The sequence below is a fragment of the Mercenaria mercenaria genome, chromosome 16 (assembly GCF_021730395.1).
Source record: "Mercenaria mercenaria strain notata chromosome 16, MADL_Memer_1, whole genome shotgun sequence".
NCBI classification, from domain to species: Eukaryota; Metazoa; Mollusca; class Bivalvia; order Venerida; family Veneridae; genus Mercenaria; species Mercenaria mercenaria.
In genome coordinates this window covers 27,957,059-27,974,173 of record NC_069376.1, presented here as the reverse complement: position 1 = coordinate 27,974,173, position 17,115 = coordinate 27,957,059, and the positions used below count along the sequence as shown (strand labels likewise).

General features: G+C 36.8%; 1 protein-coding gene across 1 annotated transcript in view; it reads left to right on the top strand.

Moving 5' to 3' along the window:
- Positions 1-17,115, top strand: part of LOC123539579 (uncharacterized) — a 32,378-nt gene extending 15,263 nt beyond the window's left edge. Inside the window, exons 2-5 of the mRNA XM_045324224.2 lie at positions 3,034-3,108; positions 12,744-12,800; positions 13,405-13,611; positions 14,082-17,115. Of these exons, the coding sequence (XP_045180159.2) occupies positions 3,034-3,108; positions 12,744-12,800; positions 13,405-13,611; positions 14,082-16,195 (2,453 nt within the window). The 3' untranslated portion in view covers positions 16,196-17,115. The remainder of the gene's footprint in view (positions 1-3,033; positions 3,109-12,743; positions 12,801-13,404; positions 13,612-14,081) is intronic.

Here is a 17,115-nt window from a genome sequence, read left to right as displayed (position 1 = left end):
TTCAAATTTGGACCACATGCATAGATTTGTGTTGTGAAGTGAAATTTGACCTTGATTTTGACCTAGTGACCTACTTTCTCATTTCTCAAGCTACAGCCTTCAAATTTGGACCACTTGAATAGTTTTGTGTACCGAAATAAACTTTGACCTTAAGATTGACCTAGTGACCTACTTTCAAATTTCTCGAACTACAGTCTTCAAAATTGATGCACATGCATAGTTTTGTATACAAAGAACTTTGTCCTTGAAATTGATCTAGTGACCTACTTTCACATTTCTCAAGTTACAGCTTTCGAATTTAGACCACATGCACAGTGTTGTGTACGGAAATGAAATTTGACCTTGAGCTAGTCAGTAAGTGTTGAAATTTGGAACACACAAAAATGACACATTGGTGGGCGCCAAGATCACTCTGTGATCTCTTGTAATAAATTAGTACCCTGCTTGGTGGAAGCCTATCTTTATGCAAAATACGCGTTTGATCTACCATTTGCCGGTAGACTTTTACTGTAAGAGTTTTGATCGTCTCTTTACAAGTTGCAAAACATCAAAGCACAAAGCCATATTTATTTTTTGTGTCAGCTAACTTGATACATATTTCACTGTAGTTACCAAAACGTTCGTCCGATACCTACACAAAAATTTAAGTCAGAGAAGTATGTATGACTGAAATGGCCGATAATTTAAGGCAAAAAATAGGACATCTGCTAAATTCTTTCAATTAGTCTTGATAAAGAAAAAAAAATGCTTTATCTAGACTGGAACAACTGATACGGGGACTGGAAACCGGCATTTACCTTAGATTATGCTGTCGTCCAATCGAAGCGTATGCCGTAGGTTATTCTGCTATTATTCTCACACTTACGCCTTACAGTTTAACTCGTCCTTTCAGTGAAAATCTGGGAAAGCATTTGTTGAATTTTTTGTTGAAAACAAAAGTTCTGTCATGAAATTATTGCCTGCATCTGTTTTTAAATGGAAATATCTACATTAATGTTACATTTCGCCCTGTGAAAATGGCTAAATCTAGGCTTGCCTTACCCAGAGAAAAAGATGCCGTTTTTTACATGATATTTGCCTTGTTGATTCAGAGTATTTAGAACAATAAAATTAGGACATATTTTAATGAAAATACAGGGCCTCCGCTGCCGATCGCCAATGTCGCCATTTGCGATAATTTTAAGAATTTGGCGCTAAATTTTGCGAACTGGCGAAAATAAGTGGCGCATAGTTTTTTTCCTCGGCATTTGTTTTTTCCGTAGTGATATAAGCGGCCCAAGAATTGGTTCCCGATACACGTGTTTACCTAGACGCTGGTAGTGAATAAAATCGATAACCAGTCTAGGCGGTGTATTTGACAATTCGACTATTGAAGTTGGTTGACACTTTGAGAAGATAATTGCGTAATAATGTGTGAATTGAAGATTAATCAGGAATCAAAACATCTGCCAGCTTGTATGTTTGACCTCTGCCGAGAATTCACCAAAATTAACGCCGATTACGGTGTACTTTATGTGTTGCGATTTTTTACAAAAAAAAGATTGTCATGTTTGTGGCATGCAGTTGTATGACTGACGAATTTTAAACAAGTACGAAAGATACATTTAATTTGTTACTTTTTTGCAAGATAATTTTTGATTCCTCAGTTTTCATAAAAGATTTTAACGATGGATCCGAAAATTAAAACACATCGGCCTCAATTTGCATCCTGGACCTGGTTAATTTCTTTGAAATTGAAATGTTCAGAAACTGGAATATATCACTTGCTACCGTGGCTTCTTAAAAATCATTAGAAGAGTGTTCAACTCGACCTTTTAGAATAGAAAAAAATCTGAATTTTCCTTTCCGAAAATAAATGAGTCCTGAAATATTGGTAATTCTGGCATGGATAGATATGATTCTTGAATTAGAGAATGATTTGTGTCATTTTTTATCCAACTACAAATTGAATTTACTTCTACAATAAACTAATACACCTTCAAAAGTTGTTATTATTCCTAATGAAATTATTTACAATATTTTATTTCTCTATGCACACTATGACAGCCAACTAAAAGAAATAAAAGTGGCTCAGAACTTTGGCTCAAAAATGGCTCTAAAGTGGCTCCAACTTTTTCAAATTGGCGAAAAGGTTGGCGACAAGTACGAAAAACCCAGAGGAGGCTCTGAAAATAGCAAGTCGAAACTGTAAACTGTTGCCTGAAAATATTTGTTTTTGATATTGCTTTGTTCTTCACCATTTAAATGCGTGTTAAACCTAGATGATTTTCTGCAGTTTTATCTAAAAGTTTGGAATACTAAATGTAACTTCGTTGTCGACCTTTTTTTTTTTTAAAAAAAAAAAATCATTGTTATTTCAATTCAAATACATTGTATTTTTCTTTCACACATCAGTTTTACGATTGAATTATTTTTTTGAGTTTATACAACAATTTCATTTGAAACATTCTCTGCGTCCAAGAAGAATGTTTGTTTCTGTATTTAGAAATCTGACATTATAATCAATTATTATAATTATGGCTCTACAAGATTAAGAAAAGTGTCAGCTTTCTGTTTTTCCATTTTATTTATTCAAATTTAACAAAAATCGGTCCTTTAATACAGGTTTGAAGTTAAGTGGTAAAATATGTTTTCAGGGAAGTGAGCTCGAGTTAATTCATAATAATTAAGCATATCACCACATGCAGTGACATGCTGTTTTTCCTTCAGAATCCCTTTAGATTCATCTCTGATCATCTAATTATCGCCACTTAACATGTGAATGGTAAATCCTTTGAACAAAAAGTGTATATAGCTCCATGATTAACATGAGGTATTATGCTAATTACACGCTAATCGATAGTGGCGAAAACAAAATATCGATCGCTAACGACTGGTCGATATTTACAGGTATGGACGACAGCATAATACAGATAAATGTACTGATTTATACGGAGTTTCTACTCCCCGTATTAGACCTTCCTGATCTAGAGAATTTAGAAACAAAGGAAATAACAAATTTCATTATAATTTATCCGTATATTTATATTTCAGGGGCGTTCAAGTATGCATTTATCATTTCCACAGTTTGTCTTGTCTTGGTGACTGTGATATTGGTAATAAAATGCGGTAAGTCTTTCATATTAAAGATACTTTGTTTTAAGCTGTATATAGACTCTATACTTTTACTACATTCGGCTTCTACGGAGAGCCATTAGTGATGCCCCTTAAAATACATAGCATAAATGTTAAAATTGCATTCATCAAACAGTTAGTGTATAAAACTGACGTTGCAATTAAGATTTTGCATCAATCCATATCAATACATCAAAAATTCGAAAGTTCATTTTACCGATTTTTTTTATAACTGTATTAGATATTGCATTATTGTCACGAACTCTACCAAATGAACTTTGCCCGTTGTTAAAAAAAAAATCTATCCGTTTGGCTTAGATCTACTGCTACTACTTGCTACTGAAATTGAATTTGTAATCAGAATAAATAACCACCGCCTCGGTAGCCTAGTGGTAGAGCGTCCGCTTTGAGTGCGGGAGGTCGTGGGTTAAATCCCCGGCCGCGTCATACTAAAGACGTAAAAAATAGTACTAGTAGCTTCCTCGCTTTGCGCTCAGCATTAAGAGGATATTGCTAGGACTGGTCAGCCCGGTGTCAGTATAATGTGACTGGGTGGGGTATCATGCCACGTGTCTACGGCGTGATATTCCAGTGAGGCAACACTATAAAGTTGGGCATTGTGTTCACTGCTACAAGTAGACACCGTCGTTTATATGACTGAAAACTTGCTGAAAAAGACGTTAAACCGAACACACGCAGAATAAATAACCAGTGTTCATATTCATGAACGTTTAAATTACGAATATTCAAACTGTCATGTTTTTGTTTTAATTCAGATTTTGATTTAATCATATTTTATTGCTAATCAAGAACATGCAGTACATAGTACATACATATTTATAACACATTAAAACAAACAAACATATGATGAAGACGATTTAGGTAAAAAGCAAATGGGTTGGGCCACAAGTTTTACCAACATTAATGACGGCCCTCCCCTGAGATAAGTAATGTAACAAACTGATCAGAGTTGTGTTTAATATAAATACATACTAAGTAAATGTTTTACATGCAATTTTTCATATTTACTTTTGGAAAAAAGAAGAAGAAGAAAAAACAACAAAGATAAGCTTTGAAATGAAATATCAAATTTAATTTAAAAAAGAGGAAAAAAAAGGAAAAAGAAATGTATGCTCTGTTCGCTCCCCACGCCCCCGATGCAACAATATATATACAATATATTTCCTTGTTATCCCCTTAACTCTTGTAAATTACTCTTATGACTTAAGTATTAGTCATTGTTAAATCGTCTCGTTTGCTTTATATAGTTGTGTAATTGACGAAAAATTATAGCGTTGACTTCATCAGATAAATTATCCCAGCCAAAAAGTAATTTTCTGGTACTTATGGGATGATACTGTCGCGTGTTAACAAAACAATTGTCGACGTTGACACGCCAAATTTGGACATTTAAAAAATAATGTTCTGCATCTTCATTAATATAACTGCATTCACAGACTGAATTATCTCGTTAGTGGTTTGTGAATAAGTCTGCATTAAGATTGCTGCATTTATTTCGTATTCGTGCGTGATGAATCTGTGTAAATCTCTCTCCGGAAATGAAAAAAAGAAGGTACTAAATGTGGTTTGAATTTTTCTTTTAACTTATGCTTGAAGATTGATAAAGAATCGGAGTTGCGTGCGTATCTGCTGATCAAGGTTATTCCAAAGATTGACAGATGAAGGTATAACTGAATTTGCATAAATTTGTAGCCGACGTGCCACAGTTCTAGTATTTCGAATATTGCGGAACTGTCTGTAGCTACAGAACGAATATTCATTATTTTCTCTGATAAATGGAAAATTTGGTATTTTATGGTGTAAGTCTACGTTTCGGACCTTAAATCTTGATACATTGTGACACCCTATATAGCTCCCTTCGGATACAGCTCCTCTGGGAGCTGTATTCGGGGCACGTTTTCGAATATAGCTCCTGCGGAGTTATATTCTCCGTATATAGCTCCCTTGCTTAAATTGGAGCCATACACATAAAACCTGTAGCTCCGTTCCGTATATAGCTTCCCGGTATCATTATGCAACCACGTAGTTGCCCATTTATTTAAGATGCTGAGATTAATTTCAATAAAGTGAGTTGGAATATCTGCATTCTACGTTCAGTAATATTTGTGAAGTTGACTCTAGGATTGGCTATCGGCATTCCCACATATAGAGTGAAAAACGAATGCCGAGCTGCAATGCCACGCTCGGCCATCGGCATTCCCACATATAGAGGGAAAAAATGCCGAGCTTCAGTGCCACTCTCGGCTATCGGCATTCCCACATATAGGACGAAAAACAAAACGAATGCCGAGCTTCAATGCCACTCTCGGCCATCGACATTCGAAATATATTTAGCAAAACAAAAAAAGAATACAGAGCTGTGATATCTAACTCGGCAATCGACATTTAATCTTTCATAGTAACAAATGCATGCCGAGAGAGAATGCAGAGCTCGGCTACACGCATTTGAATGTCTAACCTGGGTGTCATGCTCATTGTGTCGCGACATTGTCTGTAAGACATATTTTTCACATTTACAGAGAATGACAATTTAGACAATTTAAGTTATCATTGAAATATCGCGTCATCGTAAATGCAATATCGCGTGTTCTTTCAAAGAAAGTAACCGCGTTATTCCTGTGCAAACACACAACCTTGTTTCTGTAGGAGCTTCCACGCATACAAAACTAGAATTTTGTCGATACGATACGGATGCCCCAACTTTGCCACAGAACAAATTCTGCTTTGAGACTACAAGCAATTTATGTTAAATAAATCTGGTGACTGTATAGTTTTTAACGACCAGTTTGTGTCATTGTGTCTAAAATCTAATGTAAGGGTCGTAGCTCAATCACTCTTTGCCATTCCAAACTTCTGTACAGTTTTACGACTTTGTGACAATTATTTGAGCCATGCCATGAGAAAACTAACATAGTGGGTGTGCGACCAGCATGGATCCAGACCAGCCTGCGCATCCGCGCAGTCTGGTCAGGCTCCATGCTGTTTGCTTTTAAAGCCTATTGGAATTGGAGAAACTGTTAGCGAACAGCATGGATCCTGACCAGACTGCGCGGATGCGCAGGCTGGTCTGGATCCATGCTGGTCGCAAAGCCACTATGTTGGTTTTCTCATGGCACGGCTCATTTTATTTCGTCTAGGGCTATAATTCTACAGTTATTGGTCCGATACAGAAATAAAATCGTCACTTACACCATAAATAAACGTTTGTTTCAAATTTGGTGACTCTTTCACATAAGTCGGAATATTTGTCACAGTGTGATCAAGTATGTATCTGGACTAAACAATTGAATGAATTATTGCCATGCAATACAAAGTCCCCTACTGGAAGGCCCCTAATTTTCTCTACTGCAGTATAACATAATGAACTGATATCTGTCAATAATGTATAAACAATATTGTACTATATATACAATATGTTATAACAAAACACTTGGATTAAAATTTGTATATATAAAAACCTAAAGTTGTTTCATATAGCATTTTTTTGGCTGATTATCAAAAAGGTATCATATAAGTTATTTATAGTAAAAAAAATTCTATATAAGTCCACACAAAACTCTTTACCAGGTAGAGATAGGACAAAATACACCTAAAAATTGGATGTAACAGAAAACTGGTCTCAACTTTTCCCTACGGCCTGTAATAAATAAGTTACAATATAAGCTATTTATAGTAATAACAAAGGGACATAATTCTAAAAACAAGAGTGCCTCATGGTGGTGAACATTTCTGCCAAGTTACATCAAAATCCCTCCATGCATAAAGAAGAATTGCTCCGGACAAAGTCATTCTTGAATTTGGCATTTGACCTCTAAGTGTGACCTTGACCTTAGACCTAGGGACCTGGTTCTTGCGCATAACAATCCGTCTCATGGTAATGAACATTTATGCTAAGTTACATCAAAATCCCTATGCATGAAGAAGTGTTCCAGACAAAGTCATTCTTGTATCTGACCTTTGGCCTCTATGTGAGACCTTGACCTTCGACCTAGGGACCAGGTTCTTGCGCATGACACTTCGTCTTATAGTGGTGAACATTTGTGCCAAGTAATATTCAAATCCTGTTTTGCATGACAAAGTTATACACCGGACAGGAAAAATGTCCCATTGACCTTTGATCTCCAAGTGTGACCTTGACCTTTAAGCTAGAGTTCTGGGTGTTGTGCATGACATGTCGTCTCATCATGGGGAATATTTATGCCAAGTAATATTAAAATCCCTTGATGGATGACAGAGTTCTGGATCGGACAGGAAAAAAACCTTATTGACCTTTGACCTCCAATTGTGACCTTGACCTTTGAGCTAGGGGTCCGGGTTTTGCGCTTGACACGTCGTCTCATCATGGGGAACATTTGTGCCAAGTAATTTTAAAATACCTTCATGGATGGCAGAGTTATGGACCGGACACGAAACAGACCCTGTTCATGCCATGTTAACATTTGACTACCAAGTGTGACCTTGACCTTTGAGATAGGGGTCTGAATATTGTGCATGACACATCGTCTTATTATGAGGTACATTTTTGCCAAGTAATATTAAAATCCCTTCATGGATGGCAGAGTTATGGACCGGACAGGAAAAAGGCCCTGTTGACCTTTGACCTCCAATTGTGACCTTGACCTTTAAGCTAGGGGTCCGGATTTTGCGCCTGACATGTCGTCTCATCATGGGGAACATTTGTGCCAAGTAATATTAAAATCCCTTAATGGATGACAGAGTTATGGACCGGACACGAAATTGCGACGGACGTCCTACATAGGATACTATGGCTACTCTTGTTCTCTCTATTGTTCTTTTAGCCACGTAAGAAAATAGCTACATAAGCTACGAAGAATGAATCAAGAAAAAGTACAGTACCTATTGTTCCTATAGCCACCAAGTAGCAAAGTGAGCTGGACGGACGAAAGACGTACGGACGACGAAAAGCGCATTCCTATAGTCCCCGAAACTGGTTTTCAACCAGTAGGGGACTAATAAATGGCCATGACTGCTAGTCCAGTTACAAAAATCAATACCCAGGTGCCTAACTTCAATAGCCATTTATCTTTTCTGTAAAGTTTGGTGGGTACCCATTTTCGAGACGTGTGTACCTGCTCTTTCGTACGCACGGACGGAGAAAATCTGTATGCTTCCTCCGAGAGAGGGGAGGGTAACAGCATATGTCCAAATAGTACACTGACACATACTCATGTTTTGTATTACTTTTACATATATAGCATCTTAATGTATAGGGAATCATATTTTGATTCGCACGTGCTTGCGTTCGTATACAGCTCCTCTATATGAAGGAACTGTATACGAAAACGTGTTCCGAATATAGCTGTCAGGGGAGCTATATCCGAAGGGAGCTATATAGGGTATGACAATGCATACGGGCCGTGGGTATTTGTGACTGTGTGTAAAGATGCTTTGACAATTTTGAGACTGATGAATGATTTAAACACTATTTAATAATCAAGAATTGAATTCTGTTCAATTGTATGTTTTCTGTTTTGTGTCTGGATAATTTTGCTATCAAATCTAACTTAGTTTAAACTCTCATCCTAAAGTATATCTTTGAATGCATGAAAATGCAAATGAGCGTTTGAATAAATCAAACTAGTGAAAATATCTTGAAAGATTATGATATGCATGTATATGTCTCGTTACAAAGAACTGAGCTGAATTATTCATGCTTTCTGAACAGCTGTGTATGATATAATAAAACTCATATTGAATACACTTATATTCAAGTCTGTCTGGCCACAGCTGGGAAATGAGTGGTCATTTTTTGTCAAGTGGTCCCTTAACAGAGATAAATTTAAAATATTTACGATTACATGGGAAGAGAAAATAATGGCCGTTATAAGAAGTTTTTATAGTAGTGGACTTTATTCGGAGGAACAGAGGTTTGACTGTAGACCCATATAATTCTATTCGTCTGCTATTTTTTTTCCGTTACAGTTTCCTTTTATTGCGCACCTGCTGTGCGATGCATGGCTCTCTGGCTGTGCTTGGGGTGCTCTGTGCTTCCAGGAAATCAACCCTTACCTTTTATTTTTATAAATAACTTCCATCCAATTTTAAAAGTTTTTCCTAAAATGTTGTTAAAACTTTTCAGTCCCAAATTCAAAATGTGAAAGCCAGTATTGATTTTTTTCATTGATTCTCTTAACTGAATGTTTTAGTGATTTTTCATATGCAGTGAAGTTTATACTTTAGACCGACTGGTCTTATCTGGACAAATTGCGTTTTATTAAATTGGTGATTCATAAATTGGTGACTCATTTTAAGGAAAGGAAAAGTGTACTACATACCGTACACTAGCGATATAAAGCATATATCACAGCTGGTATTATATATTTCGTTGCAACGGTCAATAATACTAAAATGAATTGCATTTTCTCAGCCGTATGTTCCACTTCAGCTGGCTCTGGGCGGGGGTGGGGTGGGGGCTAGGGGCGTAAGGGTTGTTGCAAATTTAATCACCTCTCCTGAACAAACTCATTCAAACTGAATCTGAAAAGAGATTTATAGCGGCTTTTAAAAAGTTACTCTGTATTTGGACTCGGAGTTTTTAATACTTCTGGTGCTTTGGGATCCTGCAGTCCATTCAATATAAGAACACAAGAGCTTTACGATAGTCGGTGCTAGTGGACGTGTATGGTGTTACTAATGTTGTTAACTCAAGGTCTATCTTCCGTAACCGTCGAACCCCTTGCAGATTGACTCTGCCGTTATGGCAGGCTTGACTGATGAGACAGTGCATATTGGCAATATTCTTAATTATTTGTTTTGTAATTGTCAAGGCTGGTTGTCAATGTTATATTATAGTTCGTTTCGCTATTTGTCTCCTCAAGTTTTTGGTGTCCTTTCGTGTTGTATTAATTGATATCTAAAAAAAACAACTTTAATTTCTGTTCAGATGCTTTGATATTTTCCTTGCATACATTCCTTCGTTTTTTGCTTTCTGTTTATCAAACTGGTGTAGTTTGGTGTATTTATTGTTTTTCGGACAATGAACTTTTTAATCTCATTTATTGATTTATTTGTTTTAACTGATGCATTTAATTGATGTTGGTGCTGTTCTATTTCATTGTTAGCTATTGAATTAGAAAATTGGTGCATTTGTCCGTATTATGTAGCTAGTTGTTTCCCATTTATTAAAGCTGCTCGTCCACAGTTTGAGTGAAGCTTTTCAACGTGTTAATTTCAACAAAGTTTGGTTAACACTGATAAATGATAAAGTGAGTGAAAATATAAGTTAGATATTGGTATATATGCAAGAAGAATGTAAATTTTCTGCATCATTTCAAAACCTTTGTACAACATTTTTAATAATATCTTGCTAAGTTAATAAGTTTGTACCACTAGCCACTTTCAAAGTACTCACATTTTATGGATATTTAGCGATTTATTTTTCGCCTAAAATGTGCGGGTTAGTCCCTTTAATATTATTAACATTGCTGCAAGAGCGTATTAATTGTTTAAATGATCATGAATTGTTTATTAATATTGGAACAAAAACGTTTTTCCGGTTTTTAAGTATGCAGAAAATGTATAAAATCACATGAAAGTTGACTAACATGTGAAGCACTTGATAGAACTTAGCTAATTATTTTCCAAATGTTATAAAAAGTTCAAATAAAGCCGGGAAGTTCAAATTTAATGCCTTGTGATTCTGGAAGAAGCAGTAACAATGTGTTATTTCAGTGCTTTTGTGCTTTGGCTGTCTGCGTTAAGGGTCCTGAACAACTTATAGAAAAACATTTGCCATTGTATTGGAAATTATCAAGCATAAGGGGAAAATAACATACATGAAAAAAAAAGGAATTTATTGCCATTCTTCCAGTTAAATTGCTGTATATTCAATAAAAAGCGTGACGTCAAGGTCTATTTGACAGTCATTTTTCTTACGTCATTTGTTTCTGTTCCCAGCAAAACATAAGTCTCACAGTGTACGAGTCAGAATCAAACACAAATAGAGTTCGATTATAAATGTTTATCAGTATCATCGCCTTGGAAATATAAAATGAAAAGCCCGTATCAAATGGTCTTTTGCATCCAAAGAAATGTGTTGTAACATACGAAGTTGGAGATATGGATGCTGTATTCCATTTTTAGCTTTGTGTTTAGGAAATAGATTTTACTTTTGAGTGATATACCGGTTAATATATCACGCTTTGAAGTTCAAATGCGCAGTAATCTAATCACGAAGGCCGAAGGCCTGAGTGATTAATTACAGAGCATCTGAACGACAAAGCGTGATATATTCACCACTATATCTCGAAAAAATAAAATCTATTTCCATTCTAACACGATCATTTCAACTAAATGAAAAAAGTGTGATGAATTATTTGACGCGCAATACTAATCGAACGCCATTTAACTGCCGTTGACGTCATAACACGTGCAAATTACGTCATTTGTACGCCAGCGTGATCTAACGTGAGATTTTATCACGCCAAATTTCTTCTTTGTCTATATGAGGCAAAATACGGATCGTGTTAGAATTCCTGACTATGTATATTTTTATCATTTAATTCATGTTTCAATTCATTTTTCTTTTTTTCTAAAATGACTGAAGTGGTGTATTTTCAATGATGATTATATAATACAACATTCATATTAGAAATAATGTTGGCAGTGGATATAATTCGGCGCTCTGGACATCGACTACACTTCAAAATTTTAATTCATACAGTTTTACGGGTTTAAGTATGACTTTCGTTGAGTAATTTCAATAATATCCGAATATATTAACTTAATCAATTTAAAACTATTAACTACTTCTGTATATCGGAATCTATTCACCCACGATACCAGTGATACTGACCAAATTCGGAAAAATTATCCGGTGAGTCATACATTCAGTAATACGAATTTCGTTTGATACGAACACATTTCCCAGGTCCGGATGAGTTCGTATAAAGCGAGTTTGACTCTATTATTGATGTATACATTATGTGGATACATCAGATCACACTTATTCACATTTTGATATACAAGCTTTTATAAAATCTGTAAGAAGCTCCTTTGCAGCTCAGAATGGAATCAAGCAAAATAATAGCAGACTCCGATTGATTGGATTGAGTCTGTTCGTAGAAGAAAACGAATCGTGATGTGTAACACCCGTCACGCCCCCTAACACCAGCTAAAGCGGAACTTTACATAAATAACAAGCGAATTAGCTCAATGATCACAAAGGACAACACTGATTCAAAGTGCGGGGAAAATATTCCAGCTTGTCATAGAAAGTTGAAACGGCCCCTTAAAGATTGTTGTTCTGATCTGATACTTAAAAAATATAATATTGAGCTGCACATGAGAAAACCAACATGTTCGCTTTCAAAGCCTATTGCAATTAGAGAAACCGTTAGCGAACAGCATGGATCCTGACCAGACTGCGCGGATGCGCAGGCTGGTCTGGATCCATGCTGGTCGCAAATACACTATGTCGGTTTTCTCATGGTGCTGCTCATATAATATTATATGAAGATCCTCTGAAAGTATAAAGTGCAACAAAACAAAATGATTTCTAGGGATGATGTAAACAAGGGTTTATATTTCTAGGTATGATGTAAGTGTGTATGCCTTTTTATTTTTAAAACATTCTTTTTTCATTTTAGGATCACCAAATTTCTTTCCAACACTCGCGTCAATGGTGTCATCATGGTTTCAGCAAGGCAAGTATACATAACATATCTTCTTAAAGAGGAAAAGCCGCCCCATACTGACATTAAAGCACATTGATTCTATCTGCTCGGGATATATTATTTCTTTAATCGATAACTGATTATCATAATTCAGTTTAAAGTAGAATGCATCAGCAAAATGTGATCACATATTTGCTCTGTACGTCAACAGCAAAGGTATTAAGATATTTTCAAACCTGGCTTAATTGTTGTCTCCCACACTGTGAAACGTCTAGCGATCTTAGAATAAGTATTAAAGATGTATCAAAACAACAAATGAAAAGTGCATTTAACAAATATAAAAGAGCTGATGTGGTCATCCTCAACTATCAAAAGCTTGAAAGTCGCCGTCGACCTATAATTGTGCCGATGTGACGTTAAACCGAACTAAACAAAAACAATTATTAAAGAAATGCAGTAAGAAATAATGTTGATGGATTAAAGACGTGTCTATCCAAACTACATTTTAGCAGTAAACTTAAGCTTGAAATTCAAAACGTCCCAACGTAATTGTTTAGATCTTACAGAAAACTGTCTGACAAAGTTTTATTGTATGCCACGTGCTAATACTTACAAAAACACCCTTTTTCTACAGGGCACGCAAGCGGTGGCAACATGAATGGTAAATATCTGGTAGCAAGTGGGAGAAAACAGGCAGTACCATTTAATGACGACTACGCAAGCAAAGGCCATGAATATTTTGATGTATACTCACCAGAAATTGCCACACATTATGGCGAGGTTTTTTGGACAGACCAAGGCAATAACCTCCTTCCGAAAGAAATCATCGAACGGTTCAAAGGTACAAAATCTGATTACTTTTGTTACAATCTTCGTTTAATATTCAATGTTTTAGGATTTTGCAGTAACCAATACAAGTAACAAGCTTGTTTGTGCACCCAATGATGACACGTCAGTGTGATCTTCGCTGATGTCAGACTTCCACTTGACAGGTATCTTATTGGTCATTGTTTTCTGTTTGATGTGTAGAAGCCGTCGAATTACTACAAACAGTTCAGATCAGATATCCAGAACCCTCGTTTGGCAATTAATAGAACACATAATTGGCATACTGCTAAAAAGTATTTCACTTGTGAGTTGAAACATAATTTGTCAACACCAGGTGAATCTCTAATAATCACATACTCACATAATGGTTATAAAAGAATAAATACTACTATAAAACAATAAAACAATATATTTCATTTTTCAGTTATGGTAGATTATACAGGCAAAGTAGCTTGTCTTATCTGAAAAAAAATCTCTTTTCAGGTAAGGTCATGGCCATCACGGGCTACGAACAAGACCAGGTGATGGTCTCACCGGTAGGTCAACCCGGCATCAACCCTGATGCTGATGTCTCTGTTCCGATTAACTGGGCATATAACCACCACTATATGGCTTGGATGACCGGAGATCATTCCGAAATGGTCCGCATACCTAACCCAGATCCCAATGACGTAAGTGCTCATGGTTCGCCAATGAAATGGATGGCTGTAGACAAACCATCAGCTGGACAACGCATAAATAAAAACATACCAACCAGTCAAATGTTTAGTGAGGGGAATGGTGGTGAATCACGAAAAAGTTTCCACGGATATCCGACCGGATATGCACAACTGATTGAATCCCCAAATATGTGGCATATTACACCAATGCAAATAGATACAAGGAACCGTGACTGTGGTGTTACTCCAAAAGACATAAACAAGTGTACTGATCATAAAGTACCGGGACCTGAACCCAAACAAGCGAGATACGGACTCGGAATGCCGAAAGGCGGATCCCCTTACTCTGGAATACTGGAGTGCCCATGTAACTCTCGATATGGTGGAGATCCATCAATTTATGGCAAGGACGCAAAAACAAAGATTGTAACTCATCATTACGCATGTGTATCGCTGGCATCCTGTAGTTCTGCAACAGTCTTGAGTGCTGTTGCGTGTTTCAACTCTGTTGAAATGCTAGGAATAAAGGCAAGTAAGAATGTGACGGTATCTACTCCTACAGATGCAGTTCCACATGGATGCACACTGCAGTCGTCATCGGACGGTACATGGACAGTTACATACAACAGATTTCAGAGCTCTGCCCAATGTTCTACCTCTCGCACGAGATCTGGAACGGCACACTTTAGCATTGGAACAACTGTCAAAGTTGACCTTAATAGTACAACAGCAATGATCACCATTTCTGGTCCATCTAACGTTTGGTTTGGAGTCGGATTCAACGCAAGTCACATGGCTGACTCTCCGTATACAATTATCGTGAATTCGACGGGTGTTTACGAACGTAAGATTGGTACATGTGGAAGTGAAGCTGAGCACTGCCCTGGAGATGCACTTGAAAATAACGTTACAGTAGTGTCCAGCAAAGTTTCTGATGGAATAAGAACAGTAGTGTTGACACGTCCCCTGAAAGGAAAAACAGGGAAATATTACACATTCAACGTAACAGCACAATCCCAGATAAACATGATTTCCGCTATTGGATCGACTCAGCTGTTTGCATATCACCAGGACAAAACGACTGGTGTTTTGGCTCTGATGTCTAAAACTGAACCTAATTGTGTCTGTGATATGGGTGGTGTTGGCACACTGTGCGAAACAAATGGGACTTCATGTGATACATTCACAAAAAATTGCCTTCCACCGCCCGCTGGTGAACTACTGACTCAACATAATCCAACATGCAACTCAAAGCAGTATGCTGGTGGTCTACGATGTTGCAAACACAAGCGTATTATGCTTGATGCGGATCAGCCGGTCAGGCCAGAACTTTTGAGATATCACATGAAATTTCGATTTTGGTTTCAGGAATACGAAGTAAATGGCGATCAAGTGTCCCATTACAATCTCCCACGTATCTACTACCAGACTGAGGCATGGGCTGGCGAATATGACGTTCCACCTGCCTTTGCACTCCCAGGAAAACCTATTCCAGGCTATCCAAATTGGCCGGAAAAGACTCCTACTCCAGGAACCACATGTTCTGGAAATTGCCCAGACGGTGACGATTGTGTGTGTATCCACACACTCACGTTAAGATGGAATGTGAGCAACATTCGCCTGATATACGCCGGAGGACATTGTCATGCACCGTCTTGTATTTCATTGGAGCTGTACAGGAACGATACCGGGCACGAGATGGAGTTACTTTGCCGGCAGGTTCCTGTTTACGGAAAGGGTAACGTTACACACGACAAGTTTGATGAAACAGGTTACCTCGCCCTCCCGCCTTGTCTATGGGGCGACGATGAGGGGCTAAATCCTTCGGTTTTGTTGCCACCAAATACACCTATGGTGTCGATAAAACACAACAGAAACACACACGTGGGTCATTATGGTGAAATGGCATCTTGGCAGATGAGAGGAACGTTTTTCTAAACAAAGTGGCGCTATGAATAAACAAGACAAAACCGGTGTGAAACTCAACTTTTGACTGTGTTTAAATAATGGATATTTTTCATAAATATTTTCATGTATGACAACAGGAACCAGCCTTTATATTTGCTCGTACGGGAAAGGACGGTTACCTCAGCCTACATACGAGAGAGAAGTGCATTTTCTGGTGTCGTTACTTTACTGTTTTTTTTCTATGTGTAGCTTGATTTTGCTTGTAATATTATTTTGTTATTATATGCTTTACTATCACGCTACATATGCTTTACTATGTGAGAAAAAATGTCGTCAGTGAGTTAAGATTTTACCCGAAGACAGCACTAACTGGAGAAACTGAATACGAAATTGTCCTAGATATTCATTTATCTAATACTAGTCTATACTTCGATGCCGAATGAAATGAATACACATATGTACATAACAATGTCATCACATGATTTGACCTTTGTTAACTGGATAGTAATGTTAAAATTAAACCGAGTTCTACTAGTTCCAAATTTTATGTTTGAAAACAGAAACAAATACAAAATACTACATACAGTTTATATTACAAACAGTAACAAGTGTATATGTATTAACAGTACTATGAATTGGGGACGGAAATAGCACATACTGTATACCTATATAGTTGGACACACAGTAAATGTATACTACCGCGAAAAACCGGAAGTATTTTTTTACAATCGACTATTACTGCATGACACTTAACTATGAATGTAGCCTTACATACACATTTAATTCATATATCTAGTAAAGGTAGATATATCTGATGAGCATTTTCTGCATTTGAAGTAAATATCTAAATGTAACATATTTTAGTGAAAGCGAACGGGTAATGTTCGATTGTGTTTTGTTTTTTTCTGTTTGTTGATCTATTTGTTTTTAATAATAAAAATTAAGGGTGA